The sequence below is a fragment of the Beta vulgaris genome, chromosome 5, assembly GCF_026745355.1.
Source record: "Beta vulgaris subsp. vulgaris cultivar EL10 chromosome 5, EL10.2, whole genome shotgun sequence".
Lineage (NCBI taxonomy): Eukaryota > Viridiplantae > Streptophyta > Magnoliopsida > Caryophyllales > Amaranthaceae > Beta > Beta vulgaris.
In genome coordinates this window covers 59,175,934-59,195,836 of record NC_079206.1, presented here as the reverse complement: position 1 = coordinate 59,195,836, position 19,903 = coordinate 59,175,934, and the positions used below count along the sequence as shown (strand labels likewise).

At 33.2% G+C, this 19,903-nt stretch overlaps 1 protein-coding gene, 1 non-coding gene and 1 pseudogene across 2 annotated transcripts; all 3 read right to left on the bottom strand.

Annotated features, from left to right (window-relative positions):
* Positions 1-3,016: 3,016 nt before the first annotated feature.
* LOC104894137 (hypothetical protein) lies at positions 3,017-5,935 on the bottom strand. The gene is made up of 6 exons (XM_010680313.4): positions 5,614-5,935; positions 5,378-5,511; positions 4,134-4,183; positions 3,781-3,997; positions 3,600-3,661; positions 3,017-3,288 (listed from the first exon to the last, which is right to left on the bottom strand). The coding sequence occupies exons 3-6, from the start codon at positions 4,170-4,172 to the stop codon at positions 3,181-3,183; spliced, it is 426 nt and encodes a 141-aa protein (XP_010678615.2). The 5' UTR covers positions 4,173-4,183; positions 5,378-5,511; positions 5,614-5,935; the 3' UTR covers positions 3,017-3,180.
* LOC104894382 (uncharacterized) lies at positions 4,814-18,905 on the bottom strand (annotated as a pseudogene).
* Positions 11,094-11,173, bottom strand: LOC125498104 (small nucleolar RNA U31b). Its single transcript, XR_007274871.1, has one exon. It is a non-coding gene; the product is annotated as a small nucleolar RNA U31b (small nucleolar RNA).
* Positions 18,906-19,903: the final 998 nt, after the last annotated feature.

Genomic DNA, 19,903 nt, shown 5'->3' with positions numbered 1-19,903 from the left:
CAACAATGGAGGCTAGGGTTTTTGAAAGTTGGAACACTTCCTTAATACAACATTAATCGTGATATTATATGTTCTAGAATGGTGAGGCCCCATCTATTTGTTACTCTAGAAACGACTACATAGAACTCACCCTCAATGAAAACTGGTCTAGAGAGATACATGATTAGCATAATAGATCGAATTTTCATCACAAAATTAGGAAAATATGGGAAGCACCATCCAACTCCTTACAAATAGAGTTGCAAACATTAAGTGCATCTCCTTACAATACCACATGAGTAAAGCCCAGCGTCTTAGCCAACTGTCAAACATTATCATATTGTTATTTAATTTGTAGCTTAATAGTAGGCGTACAGGTCTTGTTCAGTAGATTAGTTAGATATCTCAGCATAGAATATCTTCTTAGTTTATCTTCTCTTTTTTTATGGGAAACTATATCCTTTGTTGTATACAACTCCTACTGATGTACTATATAAACTGTGGCAATCAATGACAATATGACTTCCCAAACTCTTTCATTATGCATTGTTGATTCACAAAACTAACTAACTTTCCTTGACCCTAAAACATAAAAAATAAATGAGACTGTGTTTCACATGGGCTAAAAGCCTATAACATACCAGGATAGTTTGAAATTAATGGTGATTATCATCTTCTTTACGATTCTCTTTCTCATAAAAAAAACATGATCATCTTTTTCATATTTCGTGATTCCACCAAAAATTGATAAACTATAAGATAATGAACCATATATTGAATGTTTTTTTTCCATTTGCTTGGTTTGTCCTAGTTGTAACTTCTACCAGAAAAAATACATGATCATCTTTATGCGGCAAGTTGAATTCTCTCACTTTGATAAACAATTGTGCAATATAGACCCATAAGTTTCAGTTAAACTAAATTAACCCTTACGTTTTGTTGAACATTAATATTCACCCCATGTTTTAAAAAGACTTAAAGATTTTTTTGAAATAAATAATTTTAATCATACAATGCTTTATAACATTTACCTATAATTTTATATCTTGTCCAATATGTTTCAATAGTCATCAATTCACCGAATAAAATACTTATCTGAAAATTACTTCTTGACTTAAAAATACCAATATTAACCTAAAAATGACCTATATTGACTTAAAAGTGACACATTTTGACTTAAAGTGAGTTTTTCTACTAATAATAATTTATTATACATCAGATGCATCCAATACTAATTGTAATTTTAAAATATACTTGACAAAATTAAGGTTTACTGAAATTTGTGGGTAATGACTATAGTGCGCAGATTTTTTTGAGATACATTGTACTAAACTAAATGTTATTAGACCTGGCAAAGTTGGTCCTGATCCGAAAATCCGGTCCGAAATATCCGATCTGTGGTCCGATATGGGTCCGAACGAGACGGTCCGAACCTTGATCCGAATCTGAAACGGTCCCGATCCGAAATAATCTTGATCCGAAACTCATCCGAAATCTGATATAATGTTACCCGATCCGAAACCGATCCGACCCGATCTAAAACCGATCCGACCCGAAGATAAACCGATCCGAAATTATTGGTTTCGATTAGGCTTTGATCCGAAATACTCGAAACTTATCAGTTTTTTTATAATTTTCAAAATCTTATAATTTTTCCTTCATATTTTTCTTATAATTTATATAATCATATTACAACGTTTCTAAGAATAAATAAACAAAACTTTGGAAGAATTTCATGTAAGTATATGTAACGAATACTCAAATAGTTATATTGAATAATTTTAAAAAATGTAGGGACTAGGGAGTACTAACTACTAAACAATAAATATAATTAATAACTCAAAAGATTAGTATAGAATAAAATTTATTTACATAGGACAAGTGGACAACCCTTATCCTACTAAAAAAGCTCAAAATCTTTCTTGCCCAATCCGAAATCCGATCCGATGATCTAAAACCATAATCCGAACCCGATCCGAAATAATAGTCTGAACGATGACCCAATCTGAAACGATCCGATTCGGTCCGATCCCAATCCGAATGTAACTTGATCTAAAAACGGTCCGATCTGAATTGGTCTGGTCCGATTCCGATCCGAAATAATAGTCCGAACAATAATGACCCAATCCGAAACGGTCCGATCCGGTCCGATCTCAGTCCGAATGTAACTTGATCTGAAAATGGCCCGATCTGAATTGGTCCGATCCGAATCCGATCCGATTGGTCCGATTGCCAGGTCTACTCATGTAGGCCTAAAATCGTAATTTGGGCTTGACTCCTAGCTCGGACATCAGAATTGAGCGATTCAAAAGCCTGAATTGTTTTTACCATTTCTAAGGGGTTCGTTAGCTCAGAATCTGAATTCCTTGAAGTCCGATTTTTCGCGTCTGTTTCCTGCTCATATAGGATCAAAATCGTAATTTGGGCCTAACTCCTAGCTCGGACATCATAATTGAGCGATTCAAAAGCCTGAATTGTTTTTTTACCATTTCTAAGGGGTTCGTGAGCTCAGAATCTGAATTAGTTGAACTCCAATTCACAACAAGAATGTCAGCCTTTAGCGTCCGCAAAAATCAGACGCTAAAAACACGGAATTGGACGCTAAACATATTAGCGTCCGCCGACGGACGCTAAACGGCTGATGCAAACCCTTGGTCGCTAATGTTCCAAATAGCGTCCGCAAAGCGGACGCTAAAAATTTAGCGTCCGATGTTTTGCATTTAGCGACCGCTTCCTTGAAGTCGCTACTTAGCAACCGCCCACCGCAGACGCCAATTACGACCGCCTGGGCAGTCGCTAATTAGCGACCGTCATCAACAGTCGCTAATTAGCGACTGCCTAGGCGGTCGCTAATTGCCTTGGCAGTCGCTAATTAGCGACCGTTTTCAAGCGCAGCCTGTTTTTTTACTTCGTTGTACTCCCATCTGAAATACTACTTGAAAGTCCATATTCAACTCAAAGAAGAAGGAAGCAACCGTTTCACAGACCCTACTCTTGAAAGCTTTTTTCTTTTAATTGATATTAGTAAGATATGAAATAATGCAAATACAATACTTCTTTTATTAAGGCAAACAAATTAATCAATTTAATTATTATTGATAATAAATGTAGATACAAGTGAAAAAATAATTTGAGAACTAAATTCTAGTATACTTAGAACAAAATCTAATACAAATCTCATATAATTACATGTACACTAGTTTAAACTCCGCAACAAAAATCTGGAACAAATGGGCTTATGATAACACGATTTGCCCCTTGCTGGACACACAAATCAAAAGCATCTTTTATAGATGGATCTGCCAATTCCTGAACAATGAAAAAAGACAAAACATGGTTAGGAATCAAGATGACAAGCTCAGTGTAAAACAGCAAAGTACCAGAATTAGAATATAGAAATGCATGTACAATTAACAAGCAAACTTAATTCTAAAGTTTGGGTGTAGATATAATGAATAGCGAATTTCATTGAAAGTTCTAAGTGATGACCAAGTATCAGTCCGCCATATTCCTCAACACACTAAAAGCTAATGAGATGTTAGCTGCCAAGTCCACTCAGCAATTTCATCTCCATTTGAAAATAAATAGCATTACAATGTAATAATTAACAAGGTAATTACCATATGAGCAGGCTCAACAATGGGGTATCCAGTTCTGCTTTTAAACATTAGCACAAATTTATCTGCAGTATATGAGTAAGCACACTTATATAATAACTAGAGTATAAATAGTTGCAACAATACCCCCCCCCCTTTCAAAGGATACATGTACAAAGAAAAAAAAAAAACATAGAAGCATTACTCAGTAAGATATTAGACTCTTTCCGGCGAGATCCGTGATCCACGATAATCACACCATCCTTCTGACCCACACCAAAGGCACCCTCATGCACGCTTTTCTGATCCATAGGAAAGCACAAGCTTGGTGACAGGCGCTTAAGTTGAATACTTTTTGGTGGTTTAAAAATTCGAGGTGCAACTTCTGTACGACTTCCTTTTGCTTTGGTAAAGACACCGGGCTGACCACCACAGAAGAAATAAAACAAGGTGATAAGAAAGTGAAATTATTTGGATAGGAAATGAAGAGTGGCTATGTTAAAGTGTCTCAAAATTTAATACTTTTGAAGGTGAACCCACTGGTTACAGGATAAATACCTTAACGACATTTAAGCTGCTGTTAATCCTGCTTATCATTTATTCATCAGCTGGGAAGAGAAAAAGAATGTATAACATCAAACTTACATAACTCCCTAGAAGAGAGGCCAAACACTATTTAGCCAGCCAACAAAACAAAATTCTGGTACAAGCTCAACAGGATCAAATTAATTAGTTCAATACCAACCCTAAGTTCAATGGGAATGAGGCAACTATCCTCTTAAACCTAGTAAATACCAAGGTGTCACATCCAATTTACTCAAAGACACCAACCACATCAATCAGAACATTCAAATTTAGATAACCAAGTGGCAGTGATTAGAGCACAAAAATCACCACAAATCAGAATGAGAAGAAGAATATGATAAAGCAAAATATAGCATATCATTAACTCCAATATTTTTTTAACTCAGCAGGTAAGAGATCAAAGATCAATTCAATCCACAGTCCACTATGCAGTTCATCAATCGCAAAAAACACCAAAAGGATACGCAAGTCAATGTAAACAAGAAATTGGACAGGACACGACGATAGTTCCATTCCACGGTCAAACCCCACCCACCCGGCCACCCCCCACCAACCCCCCTTCCCCCAAAAAAAAAGAAAAGAATGGACCCAAAATCTTATTGCTTCAGTCACAGAAATATTGTTTCAATGAGCACCTAAAACATAACACATCATCATGAAGCCATTCCTAGTAAGAAGTATACACCGATTTGTGAAACACCTGATGGAAGATCTAACCCCATAAAGTCCAAAGCTTTCTCCTCAAGCTTATCATAATCAATATACCCATGAGTTAAATGTCCACCTAATGGAAGATCTAACCCCATAATTCTATCATGTGGGTTTAAAACTGCTGTATATACAGCAATATTTGCTGGACTACACCCCATTTTTCTAGGTTTAATCTGTAACATTCAAGTGCTCTTGATCAATGTGTTCATTAAATAACGATTTCCGGGCATACCCTCTGAGTATTTGTTGGTTAAAGGACTTCCTAAAGCTTGAATTACTGCAAAATATGTGAAATTTTCTGACGCAATAAGTTCAATTCCTCTACATTGACGACGGTTTTCTTTTTCAATGAGAAAACGAAAAAAACATACGAAAAAATAAGGATTCGAAATTACAAATAGAAAAAAGAGAGGATAAATATGGGGTTTTGAAGGAGAATTGAGAAATTAACAAAAAGAAACTAGATCTGAAACAACCCACATAAAAAACCCAAAAAAATCACTAACCCTAAAACGAAAACCTGCGACATTGGCTCAGAAATCGATCGAACCTCCTTCAAATCAGAGAAAGTGCGGGCTAGAGTTGTGCTTCTTTGATCCTCATACGCCACAAATGCAAAACCTTTGGACTTTCGCCATATCTTCAAAGAATTCAATTCAAAAAACAATAAATTACTAAACGAATTGAAAATTTGACGAAACAGATAAATTAACGAAAAAAATTGAAACAGATGATTTCGTACTGGGCAAAGACAACAAGAAGATCGCCTTCAGTGAGATCGTAAGGTGCCGCCGACGAAAACATAAGCAGAATGGTGAGAGAGAAAAAAAAATAGATAAGAACTTAGAGATAGGGTTGGAAATAAGTGGGTCGTGATTTTTGTTGATGACCATTGAATACCGTCCGTTAAGGTAGACGGTAAACTTGTACAACGGACGGTAATTACCGTCCGTTCAAAAGTCGGACGCTAATTCTATAAAAGCGGATGCTAATTAGCGTCCGTCCAAAAACGGACACTACTTTTATAAAAACGGACGCTAATTTGCGTCTGATTGGGCCGGACGGTAAAGTCAGACGCTAAAAGCGCGCATTCTTGTTGTGATTTTTCGCGACTGTTTCATGCTCATGTATAGACCTGGCAAAGTTGGTCCTGATCCGAAATATCCGATCCGTGGTCCGATATGGGTCCGAACGAGACGGTCCGAACCTTGATCCGAATCCGAAACGGTCCCGATCCAGTCCGAATCCCGATCCGAAATAATCTTGATCCGAAACTCATCAGAAATCCGATATAATCTTACCCGATCCGAAACCGATCCGATCCGATCTAAAATCGATCCGACCCGAAGGTAAACCGATCCGAAATTATTGGTTTCGATTAGGCTTTGATTCGAAATACTCAAAACTTACCCCTTTTTTATAATTTTCAAAATCTTATAATTTTTCCTTCATATTTTCAAAATCTTATAATTTATATAATCAATTAACAACGTTTCTAAGAATAAATAAACAAAACTTTGGAAGAATTTCATGTAAGTATATGTAACGAATACTCAAATAGTTAGATGAATAATTTTAAAAATGTAGGGACTAGGGTACTATACTAAACAATTAATATAATTAATAACTCAAAAGATTAATAGAATAAAATTTATTTACATAGGACAAGTGGACAACCCTTATCCTACTAAAAAAGCTCAAAATCTTTCTTGCCCAATCCGAAATCCGATCCGATGATCCGAAACCATAATCCGAACCCGATCCGAAATAATAGTCTGAACGATGACCCAATCCGAAACGATCTGATTCGGTCCGAATGTAACTTGATCCGAAAACGGTCCGATCTGAATTGGTCCAGTTCGATTCCAATCCGAAATAATAGTCCGAACAATGACCCAATCCGAAACGGTCCGATCCGGTCCGATCTCAGTCCGAATGTAACTTGATCCGAAAACGGTCCGATCTGAATTGGTCCGATCCGAACCCGATTGGTCCGATTGCCAGGTCTAAATGTTATCGTATATAGTTGTAATTACTCTCAGCATATCCTTGAAATCATGTTGTCAAAGACAAACAATGAAAATGCTTCATATAAAATTGAATGTTCACTTATGATTCGAAACATTAGATTTGTAATACCTTGAGTTCGTCATGTAGTGAACATATTTGAAAATACTTAACAAATTTGCACTTAGCTAAGTGATTTTGTTTTATAATATTAGATAGATATACTAACAAAGTGTTTTCTCTCTCCAAATATCAACTCTTGAAATGAAAATTCTACGGACATCTTTCTTGATATTTTTCATGATTTTCGTCATTGATAATATACTATCTTCGATCTTTATTAGTTTACCCGTATTTCTTTTTGGGACGTCCCGTATTAGTTTACCCATTTTTTTTGTTTCTATTTTTGTAATGGGACCACTTACTTTCCATCACACACACAATCAACTTTAACATAAAATAATAGTTTCTCTTTCTTTCTATCCTACAACATTGTTTGTTTTAAAACTTTGTGCAAAAAAAAAGGGTAAACTAATAAAAACCGGAGGGAGTATACCATATGACACATAATAATGGCAATGCTTTGAATTGTAAGGTGCACTATACTCACTTAAATTATCTTGAACTTAATTGAACTTTATACTCATTATAATTTTTTTAAAGAGTTTAAATTCTTTTATGAATGAGTAACTGAACTTATTAACTTATCTTAACTTATTAGAGCTCAATCTTATTATTTTTAAAGTGAAAATAACACACTTAAAAGATTATGGTAAACTGATTTTATTTATTGATGATATATTATGTAGTAGTTTATGGTATCACCTTAATCTAATGTTTCATTTTAGGGAAAAGATATAGTTGGGTAGTGTTATTGTACTCAACTATTCAATCAATGTTAAATCCGATCCTCATTACCGTGAATACTTCAAATATATTACCATGAATACTTTACCGTCACGTGCAACACAAAAGAGTTGCGAAGCAAAAACAAGTCTAGACTATTTCTTACAATGCTTTAGAATGTGACGGAAGATATGTTACTCAAACTTAATCACTGGTGTCATTGATACACAACACAAGTCTATACTATTTCATTAAGAGATCCATGTTTATTCGTCCACACATAAAATTACCAAAATTACAATACTAATAAAACGACTTTGTTTTTTTTTTTTCCATAAGATAATCATGAACTATATAATTCTTGTAAAAAACCGATGAACTATATCATTAGCAATGCTTGGGTAATTTTTTGTAAATGATATATTACATTTACATTGACATAGTTTATAGTAGTATAATACAACATACTGCTATCTAGGATAAAATACCACTACTTAGGATAGTTACAAATGATAGAGATAATTACAAAAGATAAAACAGGAATCTACAATTATATATAGGATAGAATATATTAGAGACTAAGTAAAGATAGTTACATAAGAGTAGTAGTAGGCTACGTTCAAGGAAGAGTATGCAATTAGTTTGGGTTTGGCCATGATAATTTCTCTATCTAGTCAATGCAATCTGCAAAGAGAAATCTTCAGCCTAAAGGGGCAAATTGCAATGTGATGAAACGAATGTATGGAGGAAAAAATGATGAATTTGGTGGAGGATAAAACCACATAAAACGTGTATTTATACTTAATATTCATCGGTTCTTTTGTCGAAATTGGAAACTTGCTTGAATTACTTCCCTAACTTATGCAAAGTTTGATATTTATGTGATATCAATCACGTGATTATTGTCCTAGATTGATTACATTTAATAAAAAAAATATCATTAATTGTTAATTTCAAAGCTTGATTGAATCAATCCCTAAAATCACGTAATTCAATTTAGGAATGATTTTGGTCTAGGTGATCAAGTTGCACATGATTTGAGTGAATGTTAAGAATTTCGGTACTATTAATTTAGATTAAGTGATTGATTGACAATTACCATTAACATTGGCAATAATTAAGATTTGATTGATAACTAAAATTGACTAGGTTTTGGACCCGTGCATAATGCACGGGAACTTTAGTACAATAAAAATTTTTATATATCAGCTACATTGAAAACATATAAACGATTCTTTACGTCTACTTGATCAAAAACTTTATGTTTAAGAGAAATACACATTTATATTAATTATAAAGTTGTTTAACAGATACATGATATTCATATTTTTTAGAAGACTTCTTTTTAGAGCAAAACAAAATGGTTTAAGAAGCTACTTCATCCGTTCGTAGTCTAATATAACAATGAGATTTTTACACTATTCATTCACTATCATACCCTTTCACTATATATTGTTATTTTTATGTAAAGACAAATATAGTCATGTGGGGTATTGTTAGATTCGTCTTGATATATACTTTCAAAATATCAAATTTGTATAATTTTACTAAATAGTAAATAAAGATATTAATAGTAAAAATTATGCATTGGCAAGCGTGAAAACCCAATTGCTGCAGTAAAAAAGAACGGAGGAAGTATAACATAGTCAGAAGCAATTATATATATCATCATAAGTAAAGCCAACAACACCTTAGAAGGAAGATTGGAATTCCAGATTTTCTTCCACACTTCCGATACAATAGAATTGCGCGCCAACAACTGTATGGGAATTCTTAAAAAAATTAATAAAGTGTTAATAGAACATACCAATTTTGGTGTAGCCCCATAGAAAGCCATCATCTAAGGGCTGTGATATGGTAAAGGTTAAGGATCTCAACCGCCTCAACAGGGAGAAAATTTGCACGAACTTGGTTTTCATCCCAGTAACCAGTGGGGGGTCAATCGTCTCAGAAACTCTCTCTACATTACATCTTCATTTTTTCCTCGAAATGGCCTTAAAGTATTAGACTTCCCATTATCTTTCTTATAGGATACTATTAGGCAATTTTTACCAATGACTGAGAAATGGCTACATAAAATTGGCCATGACTGAGAACTGGTCTCGGGAGATACAAACCCACCATGCGATAGGGATTGTCCTTGACTTTTGACACACGACCAACTAAAATTGCCTTTTTTGAAACCTCAGAGGAAATTTGTTCCATCTGACGGAATGAGTACCATACGGGGTATAAATACCTTATTCCACGTTGCTACCTAAAATGACCACAATTTCGATGATATATTGTGTCATACTTTATTCCCCATTTCATCTGATGGAATGAGTATCATACGGGGTTTCCCCACTCTACTTTTTTCCTAAATACCTTATTCCCCGTTGCTACTTGAAATGATCACAATTTCGATGATATATTGTATCATACCTTATTTCCCATTCCATCTGAAGAAATGAGTATAATACAGGGTAAACCAATTTACTTTTCACCTCCCAAAGACTACCTCAAGTGACTTCAATGGTCCACAATTAACCCTTACTCATTAATTTCTTCCTAAAACCAATTTTCGAATATATTAAGCGAACTAAAGTTTTAATATTCATTAAGACTAATTTAGAAAATATAAACAGATATAAATACGCACTACTTGTATAATATATGTGTGTTTTATAGGTTCTCTATAAGATATACATTTCAATATTATCTTCTACATCAAAGAAAAAAAAAGTTGCCAAAACAAAGTTAAATAAATTAACAACTTTTTCAATTCAATAACTTTATTTGGTCTTTTCAAAACAGTTTCACTCTATTATAAACCAATTAAACTTGAATACTTATAAATCCCTTTTTTTTTTACATATAAACTTGACGATTAACTCATCTTGTTGATTCACCTTCTAAATTAGTGTCGCAATGCTCATTAATATCTCTCTTTCCAGTCTAATATCGTCCACACGATTTATGGTTTAAAAATTGTAAAATTACTTTTATATAAAATTATTTATTTTACTTGTATTTCCTTAAAATGACCACAATTTTGATGATATATTTTATCTTACATCATTACCCATTTCATCTAACTGGACGCAAGTAAAATTTACCCATCACACAAACAAACTAAAATCTATTTTTTTCTAATTTTCATATTTTTCATTTTTTAGTTTTTGTAAGAACTCAAAATAAAAAATAATAACAAACAGGCCATAAGTGAATGAACGATTAGCTTAGAAATAAGATGGTAATGCATGTAAAATATTTATCACTAAATACAGAAAAAGTGTACATGTATCCTCATATCTCCTTCAAACATTCAATTTTGATAGAAATTCCAAATCTGTATAAATTTCGACAAAATTTGAATTTGAAAAAAGTGAATAAGATTAATGTCATTCACCATAATTCTCGCATCAAGAGATGATTAGACAGGGGCGACATCTATCAATCATCGGTTCATCGCAATCAATTATATACTGATGAAATTCTTACTTCAACACAATTCCTTCAAAATTTTACGTTATTCTCAAGGCCTGATCCCTAATTCTATTAAATAAAGCATAAGTTTCTAACTCCTTAAGCAATAATGAAAACCACTGTGGTGAGATGGAAGGAATTATTTTGTTTATCATATATAATATTAGGAAGATGAAGAATTTGACAACCATAATACAAAATTAATTGTCTTTGCAACTATATTATAACTATCTTGAAGAATCATACGTATTGAAGAAGAACCCAATATTTGGAAAGAATCACCAAACCATGTTGAAGAATCAATCATAATAGAGTAGTAGCACATTTGAAGAATTTGGAAGGAATTGATTTGGTGCTAATTTGCCATACACGCTTCATTGCCATTGCCTCAATCAAAGAGGATTTGCAAAATATTACTTTAATAAGTGACACGTGGCAAGTGAATGAGAGGGGTTGAAAAATCAAAGAGCAATGAGAGGCGAGAAAGAATATGGAACTGCCACATTGGATGATTTTTTCTTGCTTTAATATTATATATGATTACCATTTTTATTTGGGAATTTAAAATTTCGAAATGTAACCAATATGGAAATTATAAATTTCGGCCAAAAGTATATATGAATTTGGGATTTTAATTGCGTAATTTTAACCATAATTAACGTCAATCACATTAATATATAAATGGGATATGCTTGATTTCCGGAAATCTCATATGAGATCATGATATTAATTGCCTAATTTAAATACTCAATCAACATAAATCACGATTTTTTTAGCATTTTACAAAGAATTTTCGGCCACAATATAATGACATGTCACGTGGACACCGAATTTGAGAGTCTTTAGTTTATGAACCTATAAAATTGCTCGGTGAACACGAGCTTGCCATGTAGGATTTGGGATTTTACTTTAGATAGAAGTATAGATATAAATATAGATATTATGTGATATGATATATGATATTGATTTTATCTTTTATTTTATTTTTAAAAACCAAATTTGATCCTTCAAGTCTGTCAATTAGGAAACTTAAAACTTCCCCTGAAACTCTACTACTTGCGGCCATCTACACTCATATTTCAGTACCTCAAAATTCTACTACAACTTGCCGCAAAATTCTACTAAAAATAATCAATAATTACCTATTTTTTTAATTTTCTAATTGACATAAATCATGCATGATTGATATTTTAATTTTATTACCATATATGAATTACAAAGGAAAATCGAAAGTATAACAATATGGGAGTGAATAATTTTCGGCCAAATTTTAAATGGAAATAGAGATTAAAAAACGATCTTGCCTTATTTATTCCACACTTTACGCTAATCACCCATAATTACCTCAAATCACTCGTAATTAAGGCATATAATTTCCGAAATCTTGTAAGTTTCGGATTCTCCAAGGCCAATCCTACGTGGACACCCTATATAATAGTTTTACATTGCTTGTGCTCTAGAATTGCTCGTTAAACATGAGCTTGCCACATAAGATTTAGGATTTTGCTCTAAATAATAATATAGATATAGATGATCAATGACATAATCAAAGGCTGAGACACGTACGCCATTCAATCTGTTGCTCAAAGTTTCAAAGGGTTTAATATATTTCCTTCGTAAGTCTACTACTACAAATTGAAGCTTCATAAGTTTAATATATAATTTCTCTCAACTGAAGCTATGTATTTTATTCTACCAACTCAATACAATAAGCTACTACTCTATTATAATATCATAATAGAATAGGAAGTTTTTAAAAGCAACTAAAATTATTGCTTTCTCATTACAAATCTGTACAAAATTTTAACAAAGCGAAAAGTAAGATTAGCAAATTCTATTGTCAAACTCTAGTTCAAGTTATTTTCTCTTTTTCCATAGAATCACACTTCGAAAATTGTAATCTAGGATTATTGATTAAATCATGATTTTAATTAGACATTTCAAACAAACTTGTGAGAGCTCTTTGATTACATTTAAGCCGACTGTAGAAAATTTTGCTCAAGGTGTTGAGGGTATATTGTTGCACATTTTATCTTAGAATGAAATTTTCTTTCGTGCACAAAAACCTAATTATATTTGACTTTAAATCTATCCCAATATTACTTTTTTAAGTAATTTTTTCTTCTAGTTCACCTACCACTTGCTTCGACAGAGGATAATGAACCAACAATATACTCTCTTCTTTTTTATAACAATTTTGGGCATGTAATAATAATAAAAAACTGTCAATTCCTTAGCTTCCTAGTATGCCGTTTACACTATTTCATACAAGTTAACTATGACTATAATACCTTTCCAAAAAAAAAAAAATATGACCATAATATATATATTATACATATAAAAAGAATGATATAGAGGAAACTAATGAAACTAATGACAAATTGTGTTACAATTACGACAAAAATAAAGATGAAACAATGTTAAACATTGGTGCAGAAAACACTAATGCAATCCCATGCAAAAATGTTAAGCAATCACGTGATATATGATACTGTAAACATAAATTTTAGATCTGCAAAATAGAGAGTAAAAGATGTGAACAAAATAATATTTTATTAATTTTGTATTTTTTTGGGTTACAATCTCGAATGTTTCTCCTCTTATTCAATCTCCACTTGAATTTAATTAATTCATGAACTAATTTGGTGAATTCAAGAACTATTGACTTGACTTTCTTGAATGAGGGCCGTCGAGGCTTGATCTCGTCCAAGGTAGAAAACTTCTAGGGTAGAAGGAACGGCACACGTTGAATGCTCACTACTACAACAAAGCCTAAAGAGACTCCCTAAAATCTCATTTAGAGACCACATGAGAGGTGGTCTTCAGCTCATAGGTCTCTCAGAATAAATAACCACTTATTGCGGGTGGTTTCTTAATTTGATAGAAGAGACCACTTCCTTAAAATAAGTGGTTATTTATGAATTTAAATAGAAAAAGAAGAAGGATAAGGCGCCACATTTTACAGATAGGTGGTCTTTTTAACTTACAAAGAAATCATTTTTAATATATAGGTGGTCATTTTAATCATTCATGAAAACACCACCCGAAAGGAAAAGGTGGTCTCTTTAACCTTATTTTTTAATAAAAAAAACGGCAATATTTCTATATTATTATACGCTTCTCCAATCCGTTCTACCTGCTCCATGTGTGTCTTTCATAATCTACAAGTAATTCGCATATATATAGAACATCTAGGCACTTGTATTGAGATAATAGATGACTTTAAAATTGGAATACCTTTTCATTCATTCAATATCATTCACTACAAAATTACATGCATATCAATATAATGTTCGAAGATTCCGAAAATTCAGATAAGTTATAAAAAAAAAAATAGAGCGCCTAGGCCTGTTTCTTCCAATTTCATGTGCACAAAAATAGAAGCACCACCCTAATCCCGCTCAAAAAGAAAATACATAGATCCTAATTAAAATGGTCATTATCTTCCGATTCTTCTTCATCCACTTGTTTATATTCAGCCACATATTTGATTCGCAAGCGACTGAGCTCATCAAGCTTATTTTGGGAAAGTTTAGTTGTAACTCTGCCAAAAACTGCAAAGTATAAAATATTAAAAAGATAAACATACAAGCTGTAAAATATGCTACAACAAAACAATTTATTTACCCATCTAGGCCTGAAATTTTTCACAGCTGACAGCGAGTCTGCATTTAGACCATAAGATCCTTTTCCAATTCTAAAGCCTACATTGCTAAGACGCTAACTACGCATTCCAACTAGTTCTTTGTCACATACAGTATAATTTCACTATTTAAGCTGCAAATTACAAGCTAATTGAGCAAGAATCTCTATTAAAAAAACGTGACAACCATCATACCTTGCCATTGATTTGACGATTAGCTTGAGTTGAGTTTGCTTTTTTGAAGACTAGTCTTTTGTGCACACGATGCGTGCGAGGATATTACATCCAAATGAATCATGATGGGTTGGTTTGGGTTATTTTTATTTTGAGCAATAAAACTTGTGCATTGCCTGTCTGATTAAATTTAGGATGATTTTTTTAAAAAAAAAAATCTTGTTTGTTAACCGGGAACAGTTGGTCCATATACTTATTTGCCACTTAAATCGGTGAAGAGTAATTTTTCTCCTTTTCTAAATGTTCACACTTTGAGTTTCAATTATATTTGAAATGAAAATTTAAAATTTTCATACACAATCTGATTTTGCATGAAATAGTCATTTTAATTTTTCTCCTTTTCTAAATTTTAACACTATGAGTTTCAATTATATTTGAAATGGAATTTCAAGTTTTTCATACACAATCTGATTTCGCATGAAATGGGCATTTTTTTTTTCTCCTTTTCTAAATTTTAACACTTTGAATTTCAATTATATTTGAATTGAAATTTTAAAATTTTCATACACAATCTGATTTCACATGAAATGGTTTCCGCAAATTAATGTAATTTTTTTTCTGAAAATGGATATTTGCAAAAATTGTTCGCAAAAAGGTTTGATATTGTTTTGTTTTTCAAAATTTATTTCTTAACATGGATATTTTGAAAAGTTTTGGGCAAAAATTTTATATTGGAAGTTTTAGAAAAAATAACTAAATTTGTAACTTTTTCATCAGTGTCATAAATGAATCAAATTTCATACACATCTTGTTTTCTGATTTTATATGAAAATGAATCAAATTTAAGTCTAATTATATAAAAGCCCTTTTCAACTAATTGTTATTATCTCCGTTTCTTCAACTACATAACATTCGATTAATGTGAAATAACTTTGAAGATTAAAAGAATTATGTACCTGTTTGAAAGTTCACAAATCGCCAATGGACGAATGTGTGATATCACTGTCAAAATCTTATGTTTTTCTTAGATTTGTGTTTATATAGGTAATTTTTGTGAGTATGTAATTGTGAATGGTTATTGAGAACAATGATTTATAAGTGAATTTTGTGAATGTTTTTGTATATATGTATTGACGTCCTAATATATTACTCCCTCCGTTTCCTAAAGATCTTCCCTCTTTCCGTTTAAGGGTGTTTACAAAAGATCTTCCCTCTTTTGCTTTATTCCTTATTTGGCAAAACAAATTTCCCTATTTACCCTCTCATGTCACTATCATATGGTCCACCATTACATTATTAATTCAATTTTACTCCCTTTCTCTCTCCTACTTTAACCTCTTTTTATTTGTTTATTTATCTTAACCCCTTTCTCTCTCCTACTTTACTCACACCATGCCCCACACAACTTGATTTTCCTTGGTATCTATAGGAACAGTAAGTGGGAAGATCTTTAGGAAACGGAGGGAGTAGTTTTAGTTTGTAAGTTAATGTTTAGTTTTTGTAAAATTTCCTGATCATTTGAGTGATTTGCGTGATTTTTATAATGTGATTTTCTCAATCCTATGAGTGATTGTTGAAAATTAATTTCCAGTGGCTTTGTTTGACCCCATGTTGGTATTGAAATTCATTTTGTAATTTAAAAAGGAAAGGGGGGCAAAATAGTCAGTTCAAAAAAGGACACCATTGCTCCCCCCTTCCCTTATGTAATAAAGATAGTTAGTTCAAAGATAAGCCTTAAACAACAATAAATCCACAAATTATTCTATAAAATACCTTAAGCTGCTTAGCCACATCCCTAGCAGATGATCTAGAAACCTCAATCCTTGTCTTTGAAAACAGAGCACATGCTGAAAGCATGAAAATTATATAAAACAGAGCATGGAAAGGATGTGCTGCCATTTCTACCAAGCAGCATTTCCAGAACATAGGCATATTGGCAACTTTAATCAAGTAATGGCGAAATAGAAACTACTTTAGCTAACACTAGTAGAATAAATGCTATTTGCTGCGGTTAAAAAGTGTCATATTGCTGCGGTTTTGGGCACGCAGCAATTAAGGGGGGAGCAATAGGTATTAATAATATTGTTGCAGTTTTAAACCGCGGAAATATCTACAAATATTGCTGCGGTTTTAAGGCCAAGCCGCAACAATATTTTTATGTATTATATATATTGCTGAGGTTTTGCGTCAAAACCGCAGCAATAGGTCCTGGTAACCAAAAAAAATTTTTTTTTTTCAGTTTGCAATCACATTTGAAAAATAAAAATCAGGCAACAAACAAATCCACTATCCACAAAATTTGCATATGAATTGAAAATGAAATGACATGAATATTATTAATATATAACGATAAATAATACAATAAATTAAAAAGTAAAATGAAAAAAAAAAATTACAACTAAAACTGAAAAATTGACAGATTGTACATAATAACAGTAGCAAATAACAAATTCGAAACCAACGAACGAAAATTTCATAACTTAGAAAACCACAACAACAACTCACACCGGCGACCCACAACGGCAACCAACAACGCCGACCCAAAACGGCGACAAATGAGTACGTGAATCTGGCGAATCTGTTGAGCAACCAACGAAAACCGAATGGTCGACGGCGAACTTATGAATCTGGCGAGCGACCCACGAGAGCATGTCGAGGAACGAACGAACAATGAACGGTCGACCTTGCGATTTTGGCGAGGGACTTGCGAATCTGGCGAGCGACCTCGCGAATTTGGCGAAAGACCTTGCGAATTTGGCGAGGGACTTGCGAATCTGGCGAGCGATTTCGAAAAGTCGATGTTGATTTCGAAAGACGACGTTGATTTAGAAGGTCGTCCGACGTGACTGAGAGGGTTAGAGGAGAGAGAGAAGATGAGGGGAGAAGAGAGAGAAGAAAATAGGAGGCGTGGCGTGACTGTGAGGGTTAGAGGAGAGAGAGAGAAGTGAGAGAAGATGAGAGGAGGCGTGAAAAAGATGGGAGGAAGAGAGGAGGAGAGAGTGAGAGGAAACCCTACTTGGGTCGTTTTATTATAAATTTAAAAACCTATTGTTGCGGTTCTTTCTAGAAACCGCAGCAATATATTTGGTCAAATAGTCAAAAAGTTTCAAAAAAATTCCGTCGAAAATATATTGCTGTGGTTTCGTCTGAAACCGCAGCAATATGGTTATTTTTTGTTTTTTCTTTTCTTTTTACGTGATATATTGCTGCGTATGGGTAAAATCGCAGTATTACCACCGCAGCAAATAGCATTTATTCTACTAGTGTAAACTGAAAAATGTGCACACCTAGCTGGGGCATTAACATAGTACGCAAGACCACCAACTGGAATTGATTGATTGCCATATTCAGGCTCCTTCCACTTTCCCAACAAATTCACAAACAAGTTTCCGTTGTATTTCCTGTATAGCAACTGCATAAAACTCCATACATTAGAAAATCCTACAACTATATTTATAAAATAAACAATGACAAAATATATAATTGCCAAATTTAGTACTTGTGAGATGAAGTACAGGTTGGTGACAAGAGTAGATTGAAGAATGATGAGCATGTTGAAGGTGTAAAACAACTTGATGGGGGGTATGAGCCCTGTTGGCCACGGGCATTCTTTGACCGTATAGGCAATACAACACGGAACCTCCCAGTGAAATTTATTTGCAACAGCGAGATTTGAGCTTCTCCAACATTAAAGACATATCTAAACCAAAGCACGCAGCAAGAATACAAAAGCCGGTTAAGAGAACTTACAAAAGTGCGCGGTCCTCACGGACATTGTTGTCAACCTCAATGATCTTTGACCCAGCCAATAGCTGCATTACCAGCCCAGACGTCACAATAGGGGTGATATCGAGCTCCATGACAATTCCACGGCTGGAAGTGAGGATAACACGCATCTAATAGAATGGATCAACACCCATCGTGGAGTGAATTCCATAATGTGGAAGCTGACCGCACACCAGAAATATGAACAACAAAATAACCATGTAGATGACCTTTTCTCTGAAGGGCACCTTCCTATCTGCAGTTTGCACCTCGGGAAGGAACGACAAAAACGGTCTGACCAAATGCAATACTTTAAATCCTCCTCCTATTCTGAAACTACTCAGCTAATTCACAATTCTTATAACCTGCCAAAACACATACAATATATAAGTCACCATCAATACCTTAACACTTACATGAAACCGAATGCAACCATTACTATTACTACTAGGCTAGTTTACAGGCCGAAATCAATCGAGTTCGTGTTCAGGTCGATAATTTAAAGAGACTAACTAATATCTTCGCAGAAGTTCATACAATGCTTTATTACGATCTAACAATAGTAATTACACCAATCAAAACAGCAGTTGATGCAAAAATAAGCAAATCGATCCACAAAATCAAACACATCTGTATAAAATTCAATCCTACAAAATCAACAGCATATCAAAACCTAAAATACGCAAATCAACAGCTCAAAATCCCTAACTTTTTTTCATATTACTCATTCATGCATCGTGTTTATAAAATCTCAAATCAAAAAATAAAAATAAAACATGATCTTTGAACTAACTATCTACAAAAAAACGCGTGTAATTAAACAACAAATGACAAATCTGATAAATTCAAGCTTATGAACATCACATTGCAGCATAAACGCATTGAAAATTACGCCAAATTTTAGAATTATGAAACCCTAAGTTAAATCATTATAGCATAAACTTCAAATCAAAATAAAGATGAATAAAGTGCAGAGTAAAATTGGGAAAATATAGAGAGAGAAGCTCACGTATTAAGTAAAGAGTAGTATATTTAGGGTTTTAGTGGGTAAAAAATGTGTGTTATTTTTTTAATTAATAATTAATAATACAGTTATTATTGACGACCTGAAAACACGTACATAATATAT